Source organism: Hylobates moloch, unplaced genomic scaffold (genome assembly GCF_009828535.3).
Source record: "Hylobates moloch isolate HMO894 unplaced genomic scaffold, HMol_V3 SCAFFOLD_8, whole genome shotgun sequence".
NCBI classification, from domain to species: Eukaryota; Metazoa; Chordata; class Mammalia; order Primates; family Hylobatidae; genus Hylobates; species Hylobates moloch.
Genome location: NW_026652283.1, coordinates 112,210,293 through 112,233,702, shown reverse-complemented (window position 1 = coordinate 112,233,702; position 23,410 = coordinate 112,210,293). Strand labels below are relative to the sequence as shown.

Below are 23,410 nucleotides of genomic sequence, written 5' to 3'. Positions count from 1 at the left end.
CTACAGAAAGCTGGAGAAGGACCAACCTTTACAGCTTTTCATTAGCTCACATCTGGTAGAATTTCACAGCATAAATTTGCAGGTAATGTAATAAAGGAAACACTTTTAAATGAAAAGCTTAAATTCACAATATCTATAAAGGGCTGAATCCATCTTCCATTTCCTCAAGGTTGAATTAGCCAGCCCTCCATAAGGACATGAGGCACGGAAGCACATGTCGAGCAAAGGGGACATGGGAACCGACATCCACAACCTCTCCTCTCCAAGCAGAGAGAACTATTTCAGAGAAACCCCCGGAGCTGCATGTGTCGGGGGCTGTTCCCTTTAGACTGCCTCCAAGGCAACTTGGCAGGGAGACCAGAGCAGGCATCCAACATGTGACCAGCATACCCACCACGATGACACCTCCCACGACAACCCCAAGTGCTCTGCCTCCAACCATCCTTTCCACACCGAATGAAGATTCCAGTCAATCAGGCCTCAAAACCTTTGCGTGGAAGAACAGATCGGGTATCATCTCTAGGGCCACCTGGCTTTGCCACAAAACATTCTCCACAGTCAATGCCCATCATGTCAGGGAATATTTTTTTAAGTGGTTCTATTTTGAGGCCTGCTAAAAAGATTCCAGTCTTTGAGGATGGATCTGTTTGGCCCCCTTTCATTCAGGCCCTGACCATACAATCGCCCACATCCCTGAGCTGACGCGGGGCCTGCGTCCCACGTGCTCTGGGCTCGCTTTCCCTGCTCCACTGTTAGGCTACGATTTGCAAGTCCATAGAAAAACTTGCTGAGAAAATACCCAAAGGCCTATGTCTTGTTTATTAAATAATTTTTGATGAACGTGCGCTGATTGCACACAGACCCGATCACGAGACAAACACTTCTGAAAACTGTGCTCTTACTCCGTGTCTTTTCAATAAAGAAATTCAGCAAATGTACCCATAAGAAGGCATGGGGCCTAACAAATACTTGCCTGGCTGACTGAATTCACCTACAGCCCATCAACGTATCCATTTCATTGAGTGCTTGTTTTCAAATACATTATTGCTTCCCAAGAGAAAGCATACCCACCTTACATTGGAAAGCACTTTATAGTTTGCAAGAAATCCTTTTAATTATCATGAGTTAAAGTGGGGAAGATATGTTGCTTACATTGCTTTACAAATACAGAAAATGAGATTTGTTCAAGTTTACCCAGAGACTCAATCAAGAACCCAAACCTAGGACTTCACACACTGAAGCCAGGGCACCTTCCATACCAACCCACTACCTCGAGAGGCACAAAAGCCTAGTGGTTAAGAGTGAGGCATCTGAACTCACATTAAGTAGGTAAAAATGGTGGTTCGACCACTTATTATTTTGAGCTGAAACAGGTTTCTCAGGCTCTGTGTCTCAATTTCCTCATCCATAAAATGAAGCTAAGAGTAGCAACAACAACTTCAATGAGGTTTACTTGAGTAAATACAGCTTAAAAAATCTGAACCGTGTCCAATACATAGTAAGGTGGTTATAATGACCCTTGCAGTTCACATAATGTTCCTTGTGGTCACAAGCTGTGAGCTTGTCTTACATCAGAATCACTACTCAACAAGGATCACTGTAATATGATAAAAAGTGCTAGGTTAAAATACTGCTTTGTAATGTGATACTGGAAAGGATGTTTTTAAAAAACAATTTAAAAGTGTAATACACCAGACTCTGTAACGGGAAAGAGGCACTCCCGCTGGCCTTGAAGAAACAGGCTGCCATGTTGTGAACAGCCAACATGTGGGGCCCTCAGCTGAATTCTGCCAACAACCGTTTAAGTGCTTGGAAGTAGGTTCTTCCCCGTTCAAACTTCCTGATGAGAGCGCAGCCCAGCTGCCACTTTGACTGCAGCCTTGAAAGATGCTAAGAGGGTCCCTGAGTTCCCATTTATGCTTGAGACACATCCAGACTCCTGCCCTACAGAAACCATGAGATAATAAATATCGTTTTTTAAAAAAGGAATATACCAACCGTAGCAAATATTTTGTAAATAAAGAGGGAAAAAGGGAATAACATCACTCTCATCTTTCCTTGGTAATGCAGTGACCATTCTGGACATGCTCTCCTAGTCTTTCTTCAGACATATGATTTAATGTATAGTGAATAAGAATATGCAAACAATTTTATGACCTGAATTTTTCACTTACATTATACATATTCTCCCATGTTAGTACATATAGTCTTCACATTTAGTATTTTTCATGGATGCAAACTTTTCTATCAAGAAGGTGAAGTAAAATTAATCAGTCTACTACTGTTAGACGTTCATTCGGCTTTCAGTATTCTACTATTATAAATAAAACACTACTATCAATATAGGCATGTCTATATCTTATTTTATTTTTGAGACAGGGCCTCACTCTTTGTCGCCCAGGCTGGAGTGCAGTGGCATGATCATGGCTTACTGCAGCCTCAACCTGCCAGGCCCAAGTGATCCTCCCACATCAGCTTCCTGAGCAGCTGGGACTACAGGCACTAACCACCACGCCTGGTTGATTTTTTTTTTTATTTTCTAAATTATCTGTAGAGACAGGGTCTCACTGTGTTGCCCAGGCTAGTCTCAAACTCCTGTGGCTCAAGTGATCCTCAATGTCTCAGCCTTCCAAAGTGCTGGGATTATAGGCATGAGCCTCCATGCCCTTCCTGTATCTTTATTTTTAAAAAACATATTTTGGATTAGTCCCTAAGAGGAAGCAACCTGGTAAAAAACTATCTCTAAACCAAATATATTATGTCTGTCTAAGCCAATTTAAATAATACGATAAATATTTAGAGCACTAGTTTTACCACATTCTTTTGAGTAGTGAATATCTTAATTTGTAAAACATTGGGTGGCAAATGGTACTTTGAGGTTTTAACTTAACATTTCTCTAATTACCAGAGCAAGTTTACATGTTTATCTACATGTTTATTTCAACTTACTGGTTATCCTTTTAAAAAAATATGCTTTTTCTTCTACAGAGTACAGATAATACCAGGTACTGCACACAACTGTTGTGAAAATCAGATATAATCATTTAAATGAAAATACTTATGAAGTGTGGCAAAGAGCAGTTGCTCAATTTTTAGTTTATTGAATACACTGATGAATAAACGGTCAGTGACACAATGACCAACAGTATTAATCTAACAGTCATGTGGAAGGTAGGCAGGCACAAAGCTACTCGTGGGGAGAAAGTGAAATTTTCTAGGTGACCTCCAAAAGATGACAAGTTGATTGGAAGTTGTGTCTTTCCTATGAGTGCCTGCCGACCTTCAGGGCAGATATGAAGAGGTGTCCCAATGGGGCACACCCTCAACAAGTGGAGACATGCAAGTAACTCCATGCACCTTTCCACCTTCCTCTTCACCACTTCCTCCCCAACACCCAGGATGCCTAAGAAGTAAAAGCTCCACCTCTGCTGATAATAATACCCTGGCCTTGAAAGGGCCAGGCTCTTCTACGGACTGTTTTAATGGATGGAGCTGGAAGCCATTATCCTCAGTAAACTAACTCAGGAACAGAAAACCAAGCACCACATGTTCTCACTTAAAAGTGGGAGCTGAACAGTGAGAACACATGGACACACGGAGGGAAACAACACACATTGGGGCCTGTCGGCGGGGGTGGGGGAGTGGAGGGCGAGCATTAGGAAAAACAGCTAATGCCTACTGGGCTTAATAGTTAGGTGATGGGTTGACAGGTGCAGCAAACCACCATGGCACACATTTACCTATGTATATCCTGCACATACCCCAGACTTAACAATTTAAAATAAAAAAAGAAAAGAAAAGACAGGGTATCCTCTTATGACTTGAGGGAAAAGCCATTATCTGTATTATCAAAAGGGAAACTATTGTGAAAATCACTTCACTAAATTACAAAATTGCTTGCTACGTGACTGAAAGGCATCATTTTCTCTCCTTAGGAAGTATACATCCTGCAAAAATAGTTTGGTTGAGACTTACAAATCAAAGTTAAAATTAAATCATCTCTATAGAGGACCTACACAGGATGTGAACTTGGTCCTAGATTTCAGTTTCTGATGAAATATCTTGCAGCTCTTGCTCACAGACAGCTGTTTGAAACCAGAATGCAAACAATTTTACTTTTCTGTTATTCAGAATCTCTTCTGATTATATCCATAACAATGGTAAAAAATAATTCAGAAAATAATAATCATGAATGAAATGCATCATTCATTCCTCTGCCTACCAAGTGACCAGCCGTATGAACCTTCATACCTCTTTGAGGCCAAGGATAGCTGTTTGAAGGAGGAAAAGCCTCAGAAGGTGGGTCTGATTGCAACACTTCATCATCGGCTCCAGCCTCCGCAATGGTTTATAATTTACTCGGTAAAAACAGATAGTCAAACATTGGTCAAGACCACGTACAAGCATCCAGAAAGATATTCTTGCCTACTGCACTGCACGTAGCTGGAAAAGTTATGTGAAAGCAGCATGTTCCCTTATGAAACAGACAGCTGCCCTCCGGAACTTGGTCAGTTTGCCTGTTCTTTAGAAAACAGTAGTGTCAGACCACAGGCATAAGGGCAGGAGAAATGTTTCCTAACGAAAAACCAAAGAATTACCCATTTAAAAACAAAAGCCAAATGTATATGATATGAGCATTGATAGGAGCGACTTTCTGAATAGAATATTTATGTTCTCCAGGTCATCTTATGAAATGACTAAATAAAAAACTTAAAGCATAACGTAAGGATCCTGATAAATGATGAACAGTCTTCAGACTAAAGTCAGACTACCTTTCCAATAACAGTACCAAGCTAGTCCAATTTTTCAACACATAAAAAACATAGTTTGTAGCAGGAATAGCCAAACTGTGCATGATAATCTCCAAAAGTTTAAGCTGCTCAAATAATCATGCCCAGGGTATGATCACTGTGAACTGAGACAATGTCCAGGTATTGTCACTGTGACCTGAGAGACTGACTGCCAACTATGTACAGAAGATGGAAATGGCTATGGGGCTGAGATGTTTTCAGATGTAGGAAGGGATTTCTGCTAAAGAGGGGCATCAAATTGTCACAGCTGGAAGACCCATAGAACGTATTGGCCTAATCCTGTCATTTTGCAGCAGGTAATGGAGCCCCAAACAAGTTAACTGATGTGTTCAAAGTTTCATAATGACTGAGATGAACCAGAAAGTCCAAGAAACGGAATAGAAATTAGGCCTGTTTGTGACACTCAGATTTCTCCAACCCCAATATTAGGGGGTTCTAATTAAACGAAGAACGGCGTAAGTAACTGAGAGCAAACGTGGATTCCTGGAAAAAATAATTCAGCACCTTCTCTGTCCCTCTTCATTCCAGAGCCTGCATTTCCAATCAAGACAGCCCACTTCCGGGCTCCCTGCTCCAGCTCTCCAGGGCCTTCCCCAGATGCGCAGACACTGCATGGACAGCCAAGGCACAAGGCCATGGTTTCTGCATCCTCTGTCTTCTCCCAGTTCGCAGAGCCGGAAGTGGTAGACTACAGCGACAGATTCCTCTTGGGATCACTACGATCACAAGCAGCAGAAGCAGCAGACTAAGCTGGTTTTGCTTGAAATGCAGAATCTCTGCTCGTCAGCATGTGGCTGGCTTGGCCACGTGAATAACTCTTCTCTATTACATAATCCATCTCTTTCATTTCCTGTCCACACGAGTATATAAGGATGTGGGTACGTGTCTTGTAGTGTTCGCCATATATGTCGAAGTGTGTGTGGAGGTGGCGGGAGGTTACATGCATGTGTATTGTGGTGGCTGCTATTTAGAAATGAGGGTCAGGTCCTCCAATATTCTCCCTTCGAATGGCCACTCAGCAAGGATACAGTTTTTGAACCTGATCTCCATACAAGAATGGTTAGTTACTGCTTTAAATGTAGGACTGCCTTATTCCTAAATGGCCTTGAACGTGGATCAAACTAACATTATGAGTAAGAAACAAAAATGCCCCTGTGCACTTTGACCTTAGATGTTAAGTACCATTGTAGAGTCCCTGACTGCTAACCACCAAGTGACAAAACCACATCACAGTGATGCTTACAAAATAAGAGAAAAGTTCTTAAGTGTTTAAAAAGCCACTGTAACATGATATTCTTCCCAAATTATCACATCTATGTAAAAAAAACATTTTAAAATCAAGACTATCTTATTCCCTTTTGGCATCAAAATACTTAACTGCATTTTAATGCTGTGCATAAGGAAATGGTTTACCTTCCAGCATTTTCTGCAGACTGTTCCTCATGACATGGATGTTCTCTATCCCGATAAACTGAAACTTGATATTGGAATAATTGTCTTCATTCTCATAGCCTTTCCCTGCAGCACGATTTGCCATTGCATTAAGCTGCAGTGGTCAGCAAAACAGAACAGTCATCAATTACATTGATGAAACAATGATGAAACAACCAAAACATTTCATGGATACCCAATCAAAGCATTCAGAATGATGTACGGAAACATAATATGCTTATTTGAATCACTGCAACCTTGTACTGAACTACATAGCTTCAGGCACTCCTGCTGAGCTTACATTCAACAGCATGAATTTGTCAGTGTGGGTCACATTTTCTTAGCTGGAAAGCAGTCTACTGATAAACCCTTCTGGAAATGTCACTTGCAGTCCCCGTCAGAGATGCCAAACTGAATGTGGAATTCTGTGATGGAACCAAGTAGTCCAGTTTAATACCACACATAACCGATAGGTTGGCAGAAGAATATCAGCAGAAACAGCTGTCAAAGTAAGGCTCTGTACATTATTATATCTTCTAGTACTATATTGCCAATAAACATGTTATCAAATAGGAATGGTTGCATCATTCTAATTTGCCCACAAGATCCCTCAGATGCCCAATTAAACCTTGAGCAGGAATTACTGAATCAAATGAAGAGAGGGAAGCAACCAGGTCTCCAGAGGCATTGCCACCGGCCTCCTTACTGACATCTAGACATCTACTGGGCTTTTTGATCACTTTCATTATTATAATTTTGCATATGAGAAGTTGGGGTCTCCAAGTGCAAACGAGGTTAAGTCACAGTGGTCTTTGAAGAAATTTATTAAATCCAAACACTGTCCTAGCCTGCGTGGCTAAAATCAAGAAGGAGACAAGTCCTACTTTAGCTGGGAAATACATCGGTTTCTAGAATGTGTAAACATTCTTGCTATTTTATTAAGCAGGTCATCACATCCTAGAAAACAGCATTCGCTGACCATTCTCCTCCTCCACCCACCAAGGACAGGAGGGCTAACCCAGGCAGGGAACCTATGCTGAGAACTCACCACCAGAAAAAATATCTGCTTTTAAAAGCACAGTGCACAATAGTACTTTTTAAAAGCTAAAAGAGCTAAGTTTAAAGTTAAAGACACATATGTTCTTTGACATAGATCTCCTAAAAGTCTGACAAAATTAAAAGTACCAGCACATAAAAATAGATGCCCAAGAATGTTCATTGAAGAAAGCTGAAAACCCATGACTATCTCAATAGGACAGTGACAGGATACACGATGGTTTATCGTGCCCTGACCTGGGAGCAGTGACCAAGAAGGAGGGCACAGATCACACAGCAGACAGACAGATGCTCTGAGGCTTACGATGGGGTTATGTCATGATGAGCCCATTGTAAGTTGAAAATGCCATAAGTCAAAAGTGCATGGCAAACGGGAGCTGCACCCGCTGCTGCTGCCCAGCATCACAAGAGAAGTACAGTTTCTGAATGTTGATTGCTTTTGCACCATTGTAAAAAGTCAGAAAATCATATAGGTCGAACCATTAAGTCAGGGACCCTCTGTGTATAGACTTGGCACTGGCCCATGACAAGTGAAAAGTGTAAGCTACGAATAATATTCATACAATCATCCATTTTTATAAAACCAACTTATAGATGTGTATTTAAGTTTTTGCGTGTTTATCAAGCAGAATAAAAATGCGTAGAAAACGGTACCAATTTGGCAGCAATTACAGCAGAAAGACAGCATGGCAGGCGACAGGAGAATGCCATCAGTACTACTTTGGATGCCCCTGTAATCTTTCATTGATACCAAGAGCATATATGAAGTTTGTAATTGAAATAATAGAAATAAAGCATATTAGAAGTGAAAAAAACAGCAGAGGATAAGCCATTGCCATAGGGGCCCAGGCTGGCAGACACCTCACGTTTCAATAGTGGCCCTGCTCGATGACTTGGCTTATGTGACACCAGCTGGGGCACATCAGCCCCTCAGGACACTGTTCCCATCTACAAAAGGGTGTCATCTTTCTCCCAGGCATGCTATGAGAATAAAGAGTTTGGCCTTAATCAAGAAAAAAAATTAAAATAATGCATTTTAAGACAACTTATGTTCACACTTTAAAAAGTATAAATATTTTATAGGGAAACTTTTGTAAAATTATCTATAGACAGTGTTCTTCCAAAACTATTATAAAATATCACTGCTCTGTATAATTATTTTTCAAAGATGTTGGTTTATCCTTTATAACAAGCATCATAAATAGAATTAATAGAAGACTTGCAAGTATCCTTACGTGACATGAACCTTACATTTATGCTGTATCTTGACTAATTCAAGTTAAGCCTATTCACCACATACCACAGAGATACTCTTTTAAAAAGCATAAGAAACAAAAACCAGCCAGGCACTGTGGCTCATGCCTGTAATTCCAGCATTCTGGGAGGCAGAGGTGGGCAGATCTCTTGAGCTCAGGAGTTCAAGATCAGCCTGTGCAACAAGGCAAATCCCCATTTCTAAAAAAAAATGCAAAAATTAGCCAGACGTGATGGCATGTGACTAGTCCCAGCTACTTGGGAGGCAGAGGTGGGAGGACTGCTTGAGCCTGGGAGGTCAAGGCTGCAGTGAGCTGTGATCGTGCCACTGTACTCCACTAGGTGACGGAGCGAGACCCCATGTTACTGACCATTCTCCTCCTTCACCCACAAAGGACAGGAGGGTTATCCCAGGCAGAGATACAAAAAAAAAAGAGAAAAAAAAAAGAGAGACAGAGTACATAGTCTACAAAAGTTAGAATGTGGAATAGATTTTTTAAACATAAACAAAAAATAAAATATTATTTTAATCTATAATTAAGACTCCATGTACACATTATGAAATAGGTGATTATCCTTGATCTGGGAGAACTGACTGGTAATCTTCCTTAAAAGCAAAGGAGCAACACAAATAACCTTCTGAACATCAATGTGCACTTCTCAGAATGAACAGAAGGTGGCAATATTTCATCTACCATATGAAGTGTAATTTCTTAGGATTTCCACCTTTTTTACAGGACCTATCATGATAATGTAGCAAAAGCTGAACCCTCAAAGCAGGAGATACGGTTTTACAATTAATAAAAGTTCAATGTTACCTTGCACATTTTACGTGTATGTGTGCGCAGTAAGACAAAGCATCCCTTACATAAACAAATCGCTATTACTACAGCAAATATGGTCCTCTGTCCCTTTGACTGAGAACTCCATTTCACAACTAAAGAAAAGCTATTCATTTCAGGTCCTAAAAGTTCTCAAGTAGATAAAGCAATAAAGGTAGCCACTTCAGTTTCAATTTATGTTTAAGAAATACAACAGACAGGTGAAAAGTAGGACTGGAAAAATACCCTGTTTCCTAACACAAGGTTCTTTTGCTGTTTGATAATATCAGTGTCTTTGGGTGAAGAGAAGTTAATAAATGAAGCAAAGTCAACACTCTATAGACACCTACTATGGCCAGGCGTTAAGTGGAATCAAAAGAAGCTGTTCCTGCTGCCTTCAGCTTAAAACTGACAACGGAAGGGAAAGCACATGGCACCCAGTGGGCCCAGATGACTAGGCAAGAGCTGAGCAACGGGAGAGACAGTGACAGTGACAGGAGTTGAAATCTAAGGCAACTCTGTCGGCCTGGGGATCAGGGATAACGTTTTGTTTAAGAGAGAAAGCTACAGCTGGACTTTAACATAATCTGTAAGGATGGAGAGAGGAGAGGGCATTCTAGATGACCAATGGGCTAACCACTCCAGGTGAAGACGAAGGTTCCTGTGTGGCAGCCACAGCAAGAGGGAAGGCTAGAAAGCACTGAGGGTCCACTAAACAGGCCCAGCCAAGGCACTGAGACTTCACCTGTGGCAGCGGAGAGCAACTCCGGGATTTTGAGCAAGTCTAATTGAAAAACTGGAGACTGATTTAGTGTCCACAACAGAGAAGATACACAGGAATAAGGAGCGAGCAGAGAGGGGTGGGCACTGAAAACCTCAGCGCTGAAAGAGGAGGGATGGAAAATGCAGGCTCCACAAGGGGCCCTGACTGTCTCATTTATGGCCACATACGGATCCTTCAAACCGGCATGGAACAGGCACTCAAGGAAGATTTACTGACCAGCTGAGCAACTGCATAAATGACTGGATAACAGAATGAGGCCAGGGGAGAGAGGCCAAGACTGTGAAGAAACAGCATGAGATTCTCACCCTAAGCCTGAATCAATCAAATGTTGAAAAACTCAGTCTGTGTTCATCTTGGTATCAGGTTAAAGGTCAGCCTGGTCACTGCCTTAGTCGTCAAGTCTACCATTTCCACAGCTACATTTTACGCCTGAAGAATGACAGTACTTTCGCTGACATGGTTGGGAAATGACCGAACAAGCTGATCTTGGCAGGAGGGGGACTTGGTCTTGCCCTAACACAGGTTGTCAAATGACGATCTTTCTCTCTCCCTCCTGTATAACTGGTTAAAGGAAGAAACTTCACTTGTGGTGCAGACACAAACATGTGAGTTGATTTTATTCTTTGTAACTATTCTCTACAACTGTGCTAGTCAAAATCCTCCTTTCTACCCACTAAGGACCTCTTGGGCAGATTTAATAGCGTCAGGTTTACATTCAGACAGAAAATCTCCATCCAGCCTAACTTAGAATTCCAGTCCCGTATATGACGCAAAATTAGCTCTTCCCCGCCGCCTTACAGGCTGTTTGGACTGGTGAGGGGTTTGCTCCAGCCCGCCCCCCCTCTCCTCTTTCTTGTAGGCCCTATCTGTGTACTGGGAGGATGGGTGCAGAGGAGGGGTAAGAGGAGAGGTAAATTTCTCTTTGGAAAGCTAGACAGGGTTGCAATTCGCTCTTCATCGGTTGACATGAGGTGGTCACCACTTCCCTCTCTGGCATAGTGTCCAAGTGCTGAATCTCCCAAGGTACAGATGCAGGTTTTTGGAGGTGGGGAGTACACATCTCACTGACATGGGAGATTCACCTTGGCGTGAGTCTATTCCAATATGCTCACCTCCCTCACCAGCATACCCACCCCAAGTCACCTACAGCTGAAGACACCCGGTGGCTGAGCCCTTTTAGGAATGTTGAAGCAAGATGGCTCGTGCTCAGCTTCCTTCCTCAGGCGCCACTGGACCCACAGGAAATGTCTCCATCCTTGCCTTGCCAAAAGGAGGGAGCACAGATTGCTCCATGGCCACTGGACACTGCCCTTGCCCCAGGTATCTTCACTCTGGTTGCTGCCATGACGGCCATCAGCAAGTGTGAGACCCCAGATTCCCCTCTCTCAGGCACCCCTCATCTCTACCACTGACTTTCCTAGGTGACCCCTCCCAGGACTTAGCCAGTAGGAGCCACCTACTCACTAATTCCTGAGAAAAAGAAAAACATCCCACGTGACATCCTGTTACACAACTAGAAACTCGCTGACCTGCTGAAATCAGGGGGCAGAACCACAGCGAAGTCTCTGGAGAAGGAGCAAGGACAAAAGGCCAGGCGTCACGGAGGCAGGCGCGGCCTCGCCCTCGGCCCTTCTCTTCATGCCTCAGCACCCCCTCCGCTGGCCCTGGCTGTGTCAGAGGAGCTGGTGGGGGGTTCTCTGGCCTCGTCAGGTGTGTGCTCAGAGGTGGTAACCCCACAGAGCTTCCACGTGGAAACGAGGCTCTGCTGGAGAATTTTTGTAAACAGAAAAAAACACCATGGTCAAACGGAGTGGGTGTGGCCTCTGAGGTTAGATAAGCCTGGGTGTGAATCCTGGATGTGAACTGTGAGACCCTGAGCAAATTACTCAGCTTCTTTAAGTTCTAGCCTTATCCATGAAAAGAAACAAAACAAAACAAAACCCTCTTCACCTGCCAGGATTCTTAAAAGAACTAAACGAGAAAGTAGCTTGGCTGGGCACCATGGCTCACGCCTATAATCCTAGCACTTTGGGAGGCCAAGATGGGCGGATCACCTGAGGTCAGGAGTTCGAGACCAGCCTGACCAACATGGTGAAACCCCGTCTCTACTAAAAATACAAAAAAATTAGCCAGGCGTGGTGGCGGGCACCTGTAAACCCAGCTACTCGGGAGGCTGAGGCAGCAGAATCGCTTCAACCCGGGAGATGGAGGTTGCAGTGAGCCGAGATCGTATCACTGAGCTCCAGCCTGGGGGAGAATAAAACTCTGTCTCGAAAAACAAAACAACAAAAATAAAGTGCCTGCCATTTTTACAAGCTCAGCAAAGTCCCAGAACAAATTAATGATAAAGTCATGAACAAGGTTGCAATGAGTTAGCCCTCATTTGAAAATTCAACGAATACTGCAACGACACTTTCATATGTTCTTAAAGCACCAGACCCTAGCAGTAATATGTGCCCTGAAGAGTATAATTTTTTTTTTGAATTGACATTCAATACATGCTTGAAGACTTCATTGACTTTGTCTCCCAATTTTTTCTTTTTCTTTTGAGACAGGGTCTCGCTCTGTTACCCAAGCTGGAGTGCAGTGGCACAATCACAGGTCACTGCAGCCTCAAACTCCTGGGCTTAAGCAATCCTCCCACCTCAGCCTCCCAAGTAGCTGGGACTACAGGCCCATGCCATCACATCCAGCTAATTTTTTTCTGTTTTTTGCAGAGATGGGGGTCTCACTATGTTGCCCAGGCTGGTGTCTCCCAAAAAATGTCAACAAGCAATTCAGAGGCTTTCATCTGAACAGGCAGCTCTGGAAGTTCTCATGTGGGGCTAGCCTTGCTCAAAGGCCAAGAACAATCCAGGTCAGCTCCTAATCCTTTTTCTTTTTAATGAAACCTGTGAGCAAACCTGAGAAGTGCCTGCTTGCCAGGGTCCACACCTTCTAGAGCAAACTCAGTCTCCTGGCTACCAAGGAGGCCTAACACACTCTGGAACAAAAATCAACAAACACAATCTTTAAAAGAATGAAAGCTCTAAGCAAACAGTTTAAAACTCACGTGAAGTGTGCGTGCATGGATAAATATGAGAAGAGGGCACGGCTTGTACAAAACCCCAGTTTTCTTTAATGGATCAATGTCAAACTCATCGCTGAGAGTAAACACACTTAGCACTAAATACACCCTTCGAATCAAATCCTTTGGATTGATTTATTTTAAATCTAGAATATGCCTGGCTCTACAGCTGCCATGTTTCCTAGAAGGTTTACACAACACAGTACATATCTGGATCACTGGTCCTAAAATTAGTAGGTGAATCTGTCTGCCTTTATTTAAATCTGAAAAAAACAGGATAAGAAATGGGCTTCCCAATCTCTCCTCAGTAAAGCCCCCGTCTTTTCTCTTCCTTTTCTTATCTTTCTTCAGTATATCTAAGCAGCTAATCATTAAATCATCTGTAACTATTAGGAAATTCAAAATAGCCCCACCTTGCTTCAACAAAGGGTACGAAGAAGAGGTGGGAAGGCAGTCACGTCAGAAGGTAGGGTTTAAACACAATGAGCCAGAGAGAAGGGCACAAATTGACAGACAACAGTAAAAGCCAGAGATTTTCTGATACGTTTCAGTGAAAATCTTCCAGCAAAGGAGCTATTTTTTTTTTTCAGTTTGAAACTTTTATCTGTGTGTCGTGCTCTGAGAATTTAAAAGGAAGGGACCCTTTACTTATAATCTAGTAGAATGTGAATGTGATCTAGCTGTGGTAGCGGTTTCATCACTGATCTCCAGGACTCATTCGCTCATCTGGCATCCGTGAGTAGTAACTCCATCCTCACTACTCCACACACTTCTCTTCCGCTGTGTGCTTTGCTCCGAAGAAGACAGGATGGTTCTGAGGTGAGGGGATGAGTAGGGCACTGCTCTCACTCTAGGAAAACATCACAGTCCATTATCCTGGACACAAATCATAATACTTGGTGACGTGAGGTTCAGAGAATCTGTGAAAATCACCAAGGCCTGAGTATCCACACAAAGGACAGGATTCAGTTCTCATGATTTCTAGGATCACCAATGAGTGTAGACCATGTCTATAATAACCTCTTCCCCACGGTGTACACTTCTAAATGACTTGAGCAGCTGGTTCTATTTTATCCTTCCTGTCGTAATATTTCCTATGTTCTTTTTTTAATACCTTCACTGACATGTAATTCACATGTCATACCATTCACCCATTTAAAGCATACGACTCAGTGGTGTTTGGCATAGCCACAGAGTTGTGCACCCATCACCATGATCTCGTTTTAGAACATTTCCATCACCCTGGAAAGTAGAAAGTAGGTAGTGGTAGAGACATCCACTACCCATTAGCCGTCACTCACCATCTCTCTCCCTTCCCCCAGCCCTCAGCAACCAACAGTGTACTTTCAATAGCTCTGAAATGGCCTGTTTAAAGTATTTCATGATTCCTTTGTGACAGACTTCTTCCTCCCAGTATAACACTTTCAATGTTCGTGCATGTTGCAGTATGTATCCACAGTCCATTCCTCTTTATAGCTGAGTAATACTCCATTGAATGGACATACCATATTTTGTAAATCCATTCTCCATTTATGAACATTTGGTTATTTACATTTCAGGCTATGACTGATAATGAACAAATATTCACATACAAGTTTTTATGTGGACATAAGTTTTCATTTCTCTTGGTTATATACCTGGGAAGGAACTGCTGATTCATATGGGAACTCTATGTTTCACTAAATTTAAGGTCCTTATGCTCTTTTACCTTTTCTATATTGAAAAAAAATTTCAAATTCTAACTTAGGAAGTGAAAAGTTTCCTAAAATGAACTTCTTACCCCACAGGAAAAACCACTGTAAACAGTGTGGTATAAATTCTCTCAATTTTGTGTTTTTTGTTTTTTTGTTTTTGAGATGGAGTTTTGCTCTTGTTGCCCAGGCTGGAGTGCAATGGCACGATCTCGGCTCACCGCAACCTCCGCCTCCCGGGTTCAAGCGATTCTCCCGCCTCAGCCTCCCCAGTAGCTGGGATTACAGGCATGCACCATGATGCCCAGCTAATTTTTGTATTTTTAATAGAGATGAGGTTTTACCATGTTGGTCAGGCTTGTCTCAAACTCCCGACCTCAGATGATCCGCCTGCCTTGGCCTCCCAAAGTGCTGGGATTACAGGCGTGAGCCACTGCACCCAGCCCCAATTTTTTTTAACGGGATTACATTAAACATAATTTCTCTATCCCACTCTTGTTGCCTAAAAGGACATCCTGGACTCCTCTGCTTACCAGACGAGGAGACAGAACTGGACGTTCATCTTTCTCTTCAGTCACAGGTCCAGGCACATTTTCATTAGTGGCTAGGAAAGTGCAATGCCAAATAAGCTGACTAAGGAACGTTTCATTCTGTCATCTCATTCTGTCTGCTGTAGTCAATGCACTTGTAGGTGACTTTGTGTCTGTCTCTCTGGGGACTTTACTTGTTGAAGTTTTAGAAGACTTGGGTCTAAGGAGAAAAACTGGAATTTTATTGGACTTAACACTGATTCTCCTTAAAAACGAAAAAAGTAAGGCTGAGTGGGAGGTAAGTGTAATATCAACGTGGCTCACTCCTTGATGTCTAGATCTATTATTTCCTATTGGTTTTCTTAAATTAGAAACTTAATATATTAATACATATGCAATTGTAAAATAATAATTTTCTAACAATTAACAAGTAGAAAACCCTCTACGTCCCCAAATCCTACTCCCTTCTCCATGGAATTTTAAGAGTTCAGAGTTTAACCTTTCAGATCTTTTTCTACACCTTTTTACACACCTAGAACTTTTTATGAAAAAAATAAATTTTTAAATTTACCTTATGTTTTATAAATCTTTCCAAGTCATAGGTATAGATTACTACAAGTTGAATTTGAAAAATAATAGCTGAGTACTTCGCAACAACTGAACTGCTGGAGCTCCAGACTGAATTTTATTGTCAGAGCAGAAAGGGTTGTTTTAGAAAGAAACCGAGTACCAATGTGGTATACTTAGGAGCACAATCTCCAAAATGAAGCCACATTCATTTGGGTGGCCCTGTGTGCCCAGCACAATGCTAGAGGCAGGGGAAATATAAAATGTATAGTTAGAGGCTTCAGGAGCACTAGACCTCCAGGAAGCAGCCGGCAGGGTGCCCAGACACTGACTGTGCCAAGAGGAACCGCCCCTTTGCAGATGAAGCAACCTGCACAAGAGATGGCAGTTGGCTAGCCTTTGCCTGTCTCCAGTTTCACAACTCAGGTGCAAAGACATGCATCGCAACGGTGACACTTACTTTAGGCCGGGTATCAACGACATAAATGAAGTCACTTCCTGGATTGGCTTTCCTGATGGCCTGGAGCATCTGCTCGTCCTCTAGGCACCGGGCACTGAAGCCGGACAGGGGCTGGCTGCTCCGGCAGATGGAGGCCTAGCAGGAGAGGTCACAGCAACACAGCACCATCAGGTAACTGTACCCAAGAGAGACACTCTACCTGTGTCTCCAGAACAAAGAGCCCTGGGCTCACTGACAGTCCACCTTGGCTTATGAAAATGTGATACAGCTTTCTGGAAATCAAGCCTCGTTTATTTTTAATTCAAGTCAAAGAAACCACGAATGGGCAAGCAATACAAAGAGCCTGTCTGTGCAAACTACTAGGAATGTGTAGAGATGTTTAGAGAGGATCTAAGTTATGATATTCAAAACCATTTAAAGAATCTACTTTTCACTGATACTGCTTCATTTTCCTGCTGAAAGAAGAAATACAAAATAAATAACTGTTCTCCTCAAATGTACAAGATACTATTAATGGTGACATTAGTAAAATAAAAATTATTTTTTAATGGTTTCCAACATTTTTTTTTTTTAACTAGCCCATCTAGAAACATCACAAATACCAAAACCCAATTCTAATTCTAAACGGGAAACTTTCACGGTGACGAGAGCCCAGGTTGCTGCTAGGTTTGAAACCGAAGGACAGCAGGCACATACCTGTGCTGACTCAAGTCTACTTAGAACAAGGGGAATTTTTTTTTGGAATCAATCTGCATTCTCTGCCGCAAGTCCCGTACCCTGCAATTCTGACAGAGTAGATTGCACTGTCAGATGATAGCTAAAAGAGCAGAAACATTTCCCTGAGTTATAAATAGGTAGTACACATCCGACCTTGCAGCTATAAAACTTAGGCTTTTGTGACAAAGTACTTTCATGGATTTAGGTTTTAACATTTAAATTAAACACAAAATATCCAATAAAATGCATGAATGACTCAAAGCGTCTACATTGAGACTGTAAGTCCACAGTGTGAAAGAACGCAGGCAGTGACAGAACCCCTCCACGCAGGACAATACGGAGGGGAAAGTTTCACTGCAAATAGTCCTGTCGTGTCACAGCCTGTTCAGGGTGCTTGCATTGCAGGGTTCCATCCATGAAGGGGCACCCCAACTCTTAGTCCAGCCATAGCTTAATTGTCTTTAAAGCCCAACCCAGGATCTCTCCAAAGGGTTTGAGTGCTCCTTGTTGGAGAAGGTGGGGACATTTCTCACTAGCTCTGAAGTTGGAGAACCATGGCATGGCTGGACATATTACAGGGGCCATTGTCTGAGGGCACCAGCACCATTCTGCACAGAGGGACAATCACTGAGGGGGTTAAAGGAAGCCTGAGGCCTACAGCCAGGTTCAGGATTCAGGGGGACAAGGTGTGGGAGTGGGAAGCAAAGCAAAGGGGCAGCAGAGTCACTTCAGGATGGCTCATTCCTGACTGGTGGGGAGGAGAAAAAGATCAGAGGGTATGAGCACGGCAGACAGAACGGCAAGTGACGGCAAGGCCAGGAGCAAGGGGAAGTGAAGGTGGGGATCAAGAGGGACTTGGCGAGCAGAAGGCAAGCTATGTCCAAGAACCAGAAAGCAAATGACACAGATGGCTTTCGTGGGGGTCCTGTTTCCTTTGATCTTTAAGGGGTCAGGGTCTGCCACCTGCTCAGAGGGAATTCTGCCTGGAAAGAGAATAATTCTGAGTTGGCTTTAGATACTTTTTCCGGGTTAAAGAAATATTAGTTGGCCCGGTGTGGTGGCTCACGCCTGTAATCCCAGCACTTTGGGAGGCCGAGGCGGGTGGATAACTTGAGGTCAGGAGTTCGAGACCAGCCTGGTCAACATGGTGAAACCCCGTCGCTACTAAAAATACAACAAACATTAGCTGGGCATGGTGGTACACACATGCAATCCCAGCTACCCAGGGGGCTGAGGCAGGAGAATCGCTTGAACCCGACAGGCAGAGATTGCAGTGCACTGAGATCACACCACTGCACTCCAGCCTGGGCAACAGTGAAACTCCATCTCAAAAAAAAAAAAAAAAAGAAAGAAAGAAAAAAAAAAAGAAATATTAGTTAAGGACAGCTGCCACCAGACAATCTTAGATTCCATCAGAAGGGTTAGATGGGGATGGGAACACATTTAAATGGTGACAATTTGAGAACACACACACCAGACCTCACTAAAGTAGTGAGACACCAATTATGAAATGAAGCAATTTAGGGACAACAACTATTTCAAATTATCTTCTGGTTTAGAATGGCTAGTTTTAAATGAGGGACTATATTGAAACTGTTATACTATGGAATATGGTCGATAAATTAAAACATGCATATTAAACAGACTACATTTTTGGTATTTTGTAGTTAGATTTTCTTAACAAACTAAACATATGCTCTAAATGGAATTTTTCATTGACTCAGTAATTGCTAACATGTGGTTTTCAATTTTGTGCAGAACAGTAAGCAGTCTCAGTGCTTTTGCGCACCTAAACGCACTCTAGACAGATTATCCAAAGAGTATTACTATTACTTGGCAGCATTTCTTACTGATGTCAGAGCATAGATTAAAAACTCTTCAGTTGTAAACTGTAAAGGACAGCACTTATTTACAATGCTACTAATAATTAAAATATTCAACATTTTTTATGGCTTACTACTGTTTTTGAGTGTTTATATGATAGGCAGTATTATAAGAACTTTGCATACTGTTATTTAATTAGCCTAATTATCATATACAATAAGACCTATTATTGGCTCCACTTTATACATGACGTGACCAAAGCACAGAGAGGTTAAGTAACATACTCAAAGTCACACATACTCAAAGTAACATACTCAAAGTCATCCAGACAGAGTATTTCCTGATCCTGAATTCTTAACAAAGTAATTTAAGCCCCAATGGGAGGAAATAGGTCAGGAAGCACAATACCGCATTAAGATACAGCATAAAGCCAGGCATGGTGGCTCATGCCTGTAATCCCAGCACTTCGGGAGGCTGAGGCAGGTGAACCACCAGAGGTCAGCAGTTTGAGACCAGCCTGGCCAACATGGTGAAACCCGTCTCTACTAAAAATACAAAGATTAGCCAAACACGGTAATGGACACCTGTAATCCCAGCTGCTTGGGAGGCTGAGGCAGGAGAATCGCTTGAACCTGGGAGGTCTAGACTACAGTGAGCTGAGATCATGCCACTGCACTCTAGCCTGGGTGACAGAGCAAGACTCCATTTCAAAACATAAAGATGCAGCAGAAAGACCTGGCTTTCAGTCCCAGTTGTGCTCTCGCTCATTGTATGATGTTGGGTAATTTATGTATCTTCTCTGATCCTCAGTTTTCTCATCTATAAAATGGGTAAAATATTAAAAATACAGGGTGTGAGAAGGGGCATAACAGTGTAAAACTCCTGGCACTGTGCCTAACACATAGAAAGTTTCAATAAGTATTCATTATAAGAAGAGACCAAGAAGGTCTGTATTTTTCTTAAGGAAAGTTGCCTCACTGGAAATCTTCTTGAGTTTTGTTTCCTAGAAATGTGTACCGTAAATTTGGGAGACCATGCTGTGCACCATGTTAAGGGGAAACTTGCAAAAATCGTAGCATAATAAAGAACAAAGGCTATAGCAATTCTAAGAACTCTCACAGAAAGCTACACAGACTTCTGAACACGCATGACTAAGCATCTCTAACCATGATCTGTAAAGCTGTTAATAGCTAGATATTCAAAGGGAGCCCACGTGGCTGTACATAAGCTGTGTGCGTAAGGCCTAAAATTAATATTATGTGTTGCTTTGACATCTGGTAAAACTGAGAGGGCCTCAAATGGCCTCACTGCAAGTTCCCTGCCATGCTCTGCTCCTGCAGGTAAGGTTCCCGAGTGAAACAATACTTATCCAGCAGACCAGGTGCAGCTCCTGCCCGTCCCCCCGGTAGCAGGTTTTAGTTCCCTGCCAGCCATGGAATGATATGATTATATATATCTATATAATCTATATAATCTATATATATATATATAAAATATATATATCTATATATCTATATAATTATATATATCTATATAATCTTATATATATATTCTTATATATATATAAGAATATGATTATATCTATTAAAAGTAATGGCAAAAACTGCAATTACTTTTGCACCAACCTAACACTACATGTGGTAACAGCTGATACAAACGGAAAGCTGGACCCTCCACAGGGGCCTTTATATCAAACAGAACTTCAGGTTCATAAAATCATGTGCACTTCATGCTTCTCCTAATCTGATCACCAGTTCCCAGTGCCCAACATTAGCTGTCATCTCACCACCAAAATCAAAAGTGTCCCTTTGGTAACACATGGGAAACAGTATTTTCACTATAAAATGTAGTATCCTTATTCATACGCATCAATTCTTTGGGGATAGATTAAGAGTATGTATGCAATACTCTTAAGCCTAAAATGTCTCAAATAACCAAAGAGAAGAAAGATAGATCAGCAAATTTATGGAATGTGTACCTGTTTACTTTTTCTGGGAGACTGCCTGTTTTCTATATAGCCATCGATGAGCAATGAGAGCACAGAAATCCACCTTTGGTAATAATACTTCCCTTTAGGAAAAGCCCTAGTCAAATCAGAAGCATTTATATAATTAACCTTGATATTAAAATGTAAACATTGTTATAAAACACAAATTTGATCATTATTCTACCTGCAAAATAGATTTCAGTTCACGGGGTGGGAGAGTGGGCGGGCAAGTGTGTGCTCACTCAGGACTTCCCTGGGGTAACCCGATCAAGCAGCACTGCTTCGAAACACATCTCTGTTCTGTACCTTGGAAGAAGAGCTAGAACTTCAAGTAATTTCTGCTTTAAAATCTTAAATATGGGAAATGAATACTCTTAAGCTCTAACTATGCTGTGTGAGTTCATTTTCAGGCCTGGAGGTTCAGTAAAGAATAGCACTTCAGGGAGCAGGCGTGGAGCCACGGGGTCTGAGGTCAGCCGGGGAAGAAGCTGCCTCTGAGGTCTAACTGCTAAAAATTCTCTCCTTTCTGAGATAACACACATTTAATCCTGATACTACTCACACTGACAAAAAGGAAAAGGTTCTTTGTCTCAAGAATATAAAAAGGGAATTGCTAGGCACACTGTGCTCACTTTTTAAATATTCTACAGAAAACAATAAAACACCTCTGAAACAACAATAAAAGACCCTTTCTCCCTCTCCTGGATTCGTCTTCTCTCTTACTTCTTTAATCAATGGATGCTACAAAAAAAAAAAATATACATGCATGTTACCAGCATCCTAATTTCAAGTGCAACACCATGAAATTTCCTATCTCTATCTATTCTATCTTTAAAAAAAAAAAAAAGAGGCCAGGCGCGACAGCTCACGCCTGTAATTCCAGCCTTTGGGAGGCCAAGGCAGGTAGGTCACTTCAGCGCAGGAACTCGACACCAGCCTGGACAACATGGCTTTCCTCGTCTCTACAAAAAATGCAAAAAAATTAGCTGGGCGGGGTGGCACACACATGGTCCCAGTGACTCGAGAGGCTGAGGTGGGAAGATCACTTGAACCTGGGGAGGTCAAGGCTGCAGTGAGCCAAGATTGTGCCACTGCACTCCAGCCTGGGCAACAGAGCGAGACTCCATCTCAAAAAAAAAAAAAAAAAATTATCTTCTCTACCAATTTTTTTTTAACTTAGCAGCTGTGGTGGTATGATGTGCCTACAGTCCTAACTGCTTGTGGGGATGAGACACGAGGATCCCTTGAGCTCTCAAGAGTTTGAAGTTCCACCGAGCTATGATTGTGCTGCTGCACTCCAGCCTGGGCGACAAAGTGAGACCTTGTTTCAAAAAAAAAAAAAAAAAATCACATCTTCCTTTGCCTCTAACCAGCGCTCCAGCTCTGTGCAGGCTGAAATATATTTGGAGTTAATAAAATACTTTAGACCTAATTCAAGGCTAGGAAAAGAAGAGCAATGAGTGTAACTAAAAATAAGATAATTTTTATCCTTCCAATTCACAGAACTTTCACCACTAAATTAATATTTTCCTTCAAAGTAGCAAGAGAGAAGGCTATGTGCTCACTCCGATGAAGCTGGCATTGCTCCAGATATTTTTGAAAGCCTTTAGAATCTGACTGAGACCCTGCTGTACCCCCCTGGCTGTAGGTGCAGGCATGTGGATACACACTCACACACTCCCCTCTCTTTGTTTATAGCCTCACTCGGCTTTGAATCCGGAAGTATATTATCTAGCTTAAAAACTAAAGTTTCTCTTTCACCTGGCTAGAGCCAAAGAACATTTTGTTTTTTTAAATCACCTTTTTTAAAGGTGGTTTTTTGCTACCTTTTAAAAGTGGGTGGCAAAGACCATTCTTGTTCATCCAAATTTGTTTTCCTATCCTCAGCAGAAATGGAACTCTAAGTTTTAGCTGTTTTAGTGGCCACCCATAGCACTGTACTTCCATAGCTGCCTGTGCAGTTCTGATGAAAGGGAGGTGTCACGTGGCAGTTTCTGGAAGCCTTCCTCAAAAAGCTGGGCACACACCATTAGCCCTCCATCACCTGCCACCTGCCGTGTGTGGGTGGTGACTGTACTGAAGCGACCTCCTGCACCAGGCAGGCCATGGCCAAATCCAGGGGATGGCAGAGCAAAAAGGTAGAAGGAGCTTGACTACCTGAAGGCTAAGTGGGGTGGGGCCAGGCTACTAGGCCAGGACTGCCCACCCTGGGAATTTTAAGCAAGAGAAAAAGAATTCTATCCTATTGGAGCCACAGTTACTTAGAGTCCATATTACAAACAAACCCAATTCTGGCTTTTATAAATAATATTTAAAAAATAAAACCCATGCTCTCTAAAATCAAAGATTTCTTATACTGAAGATACTCAAAAGAACACGCCATTTAAAAATAGGTAATAAGGCCGGGCAC

The 23,410-nt window shown here is 42.2% G+C and overlaps 1 protein-coding gene across 2 annotated transcripts in view; it reads right to left on the bottom strand.

Annotated features, from left to right (window-relative positions):
• Positions 1 to 23,410, bottom strand: part of MTMR7 (myotubularin related protein 7) — a 112,340-nt gene that overhangs the window by 24,125 nt on the left and 64,805 nt on the right. The window contains exons 6-7 of one of the 2 annotated variants that reach the window (XM_032162399.2): positions 16,473 to 16,607; positions 6,225 to 6,357 (exon numbers count right to left, since the gene is read on the bottom strand). In XM_032162399.2, coding sequence (XP_032018290.1) covers positions 6,225 to 6,357; positions 16,473 to 16,607 — 268 coding nt within the window. The remainder of the gene's footprint in view (positions 1 to 6,224; positions 6,358 to 16,472; positions 16,608 to 23,410) is intronic. The other variant, XM_032162400.2, reaches the window with a different exon arrangement.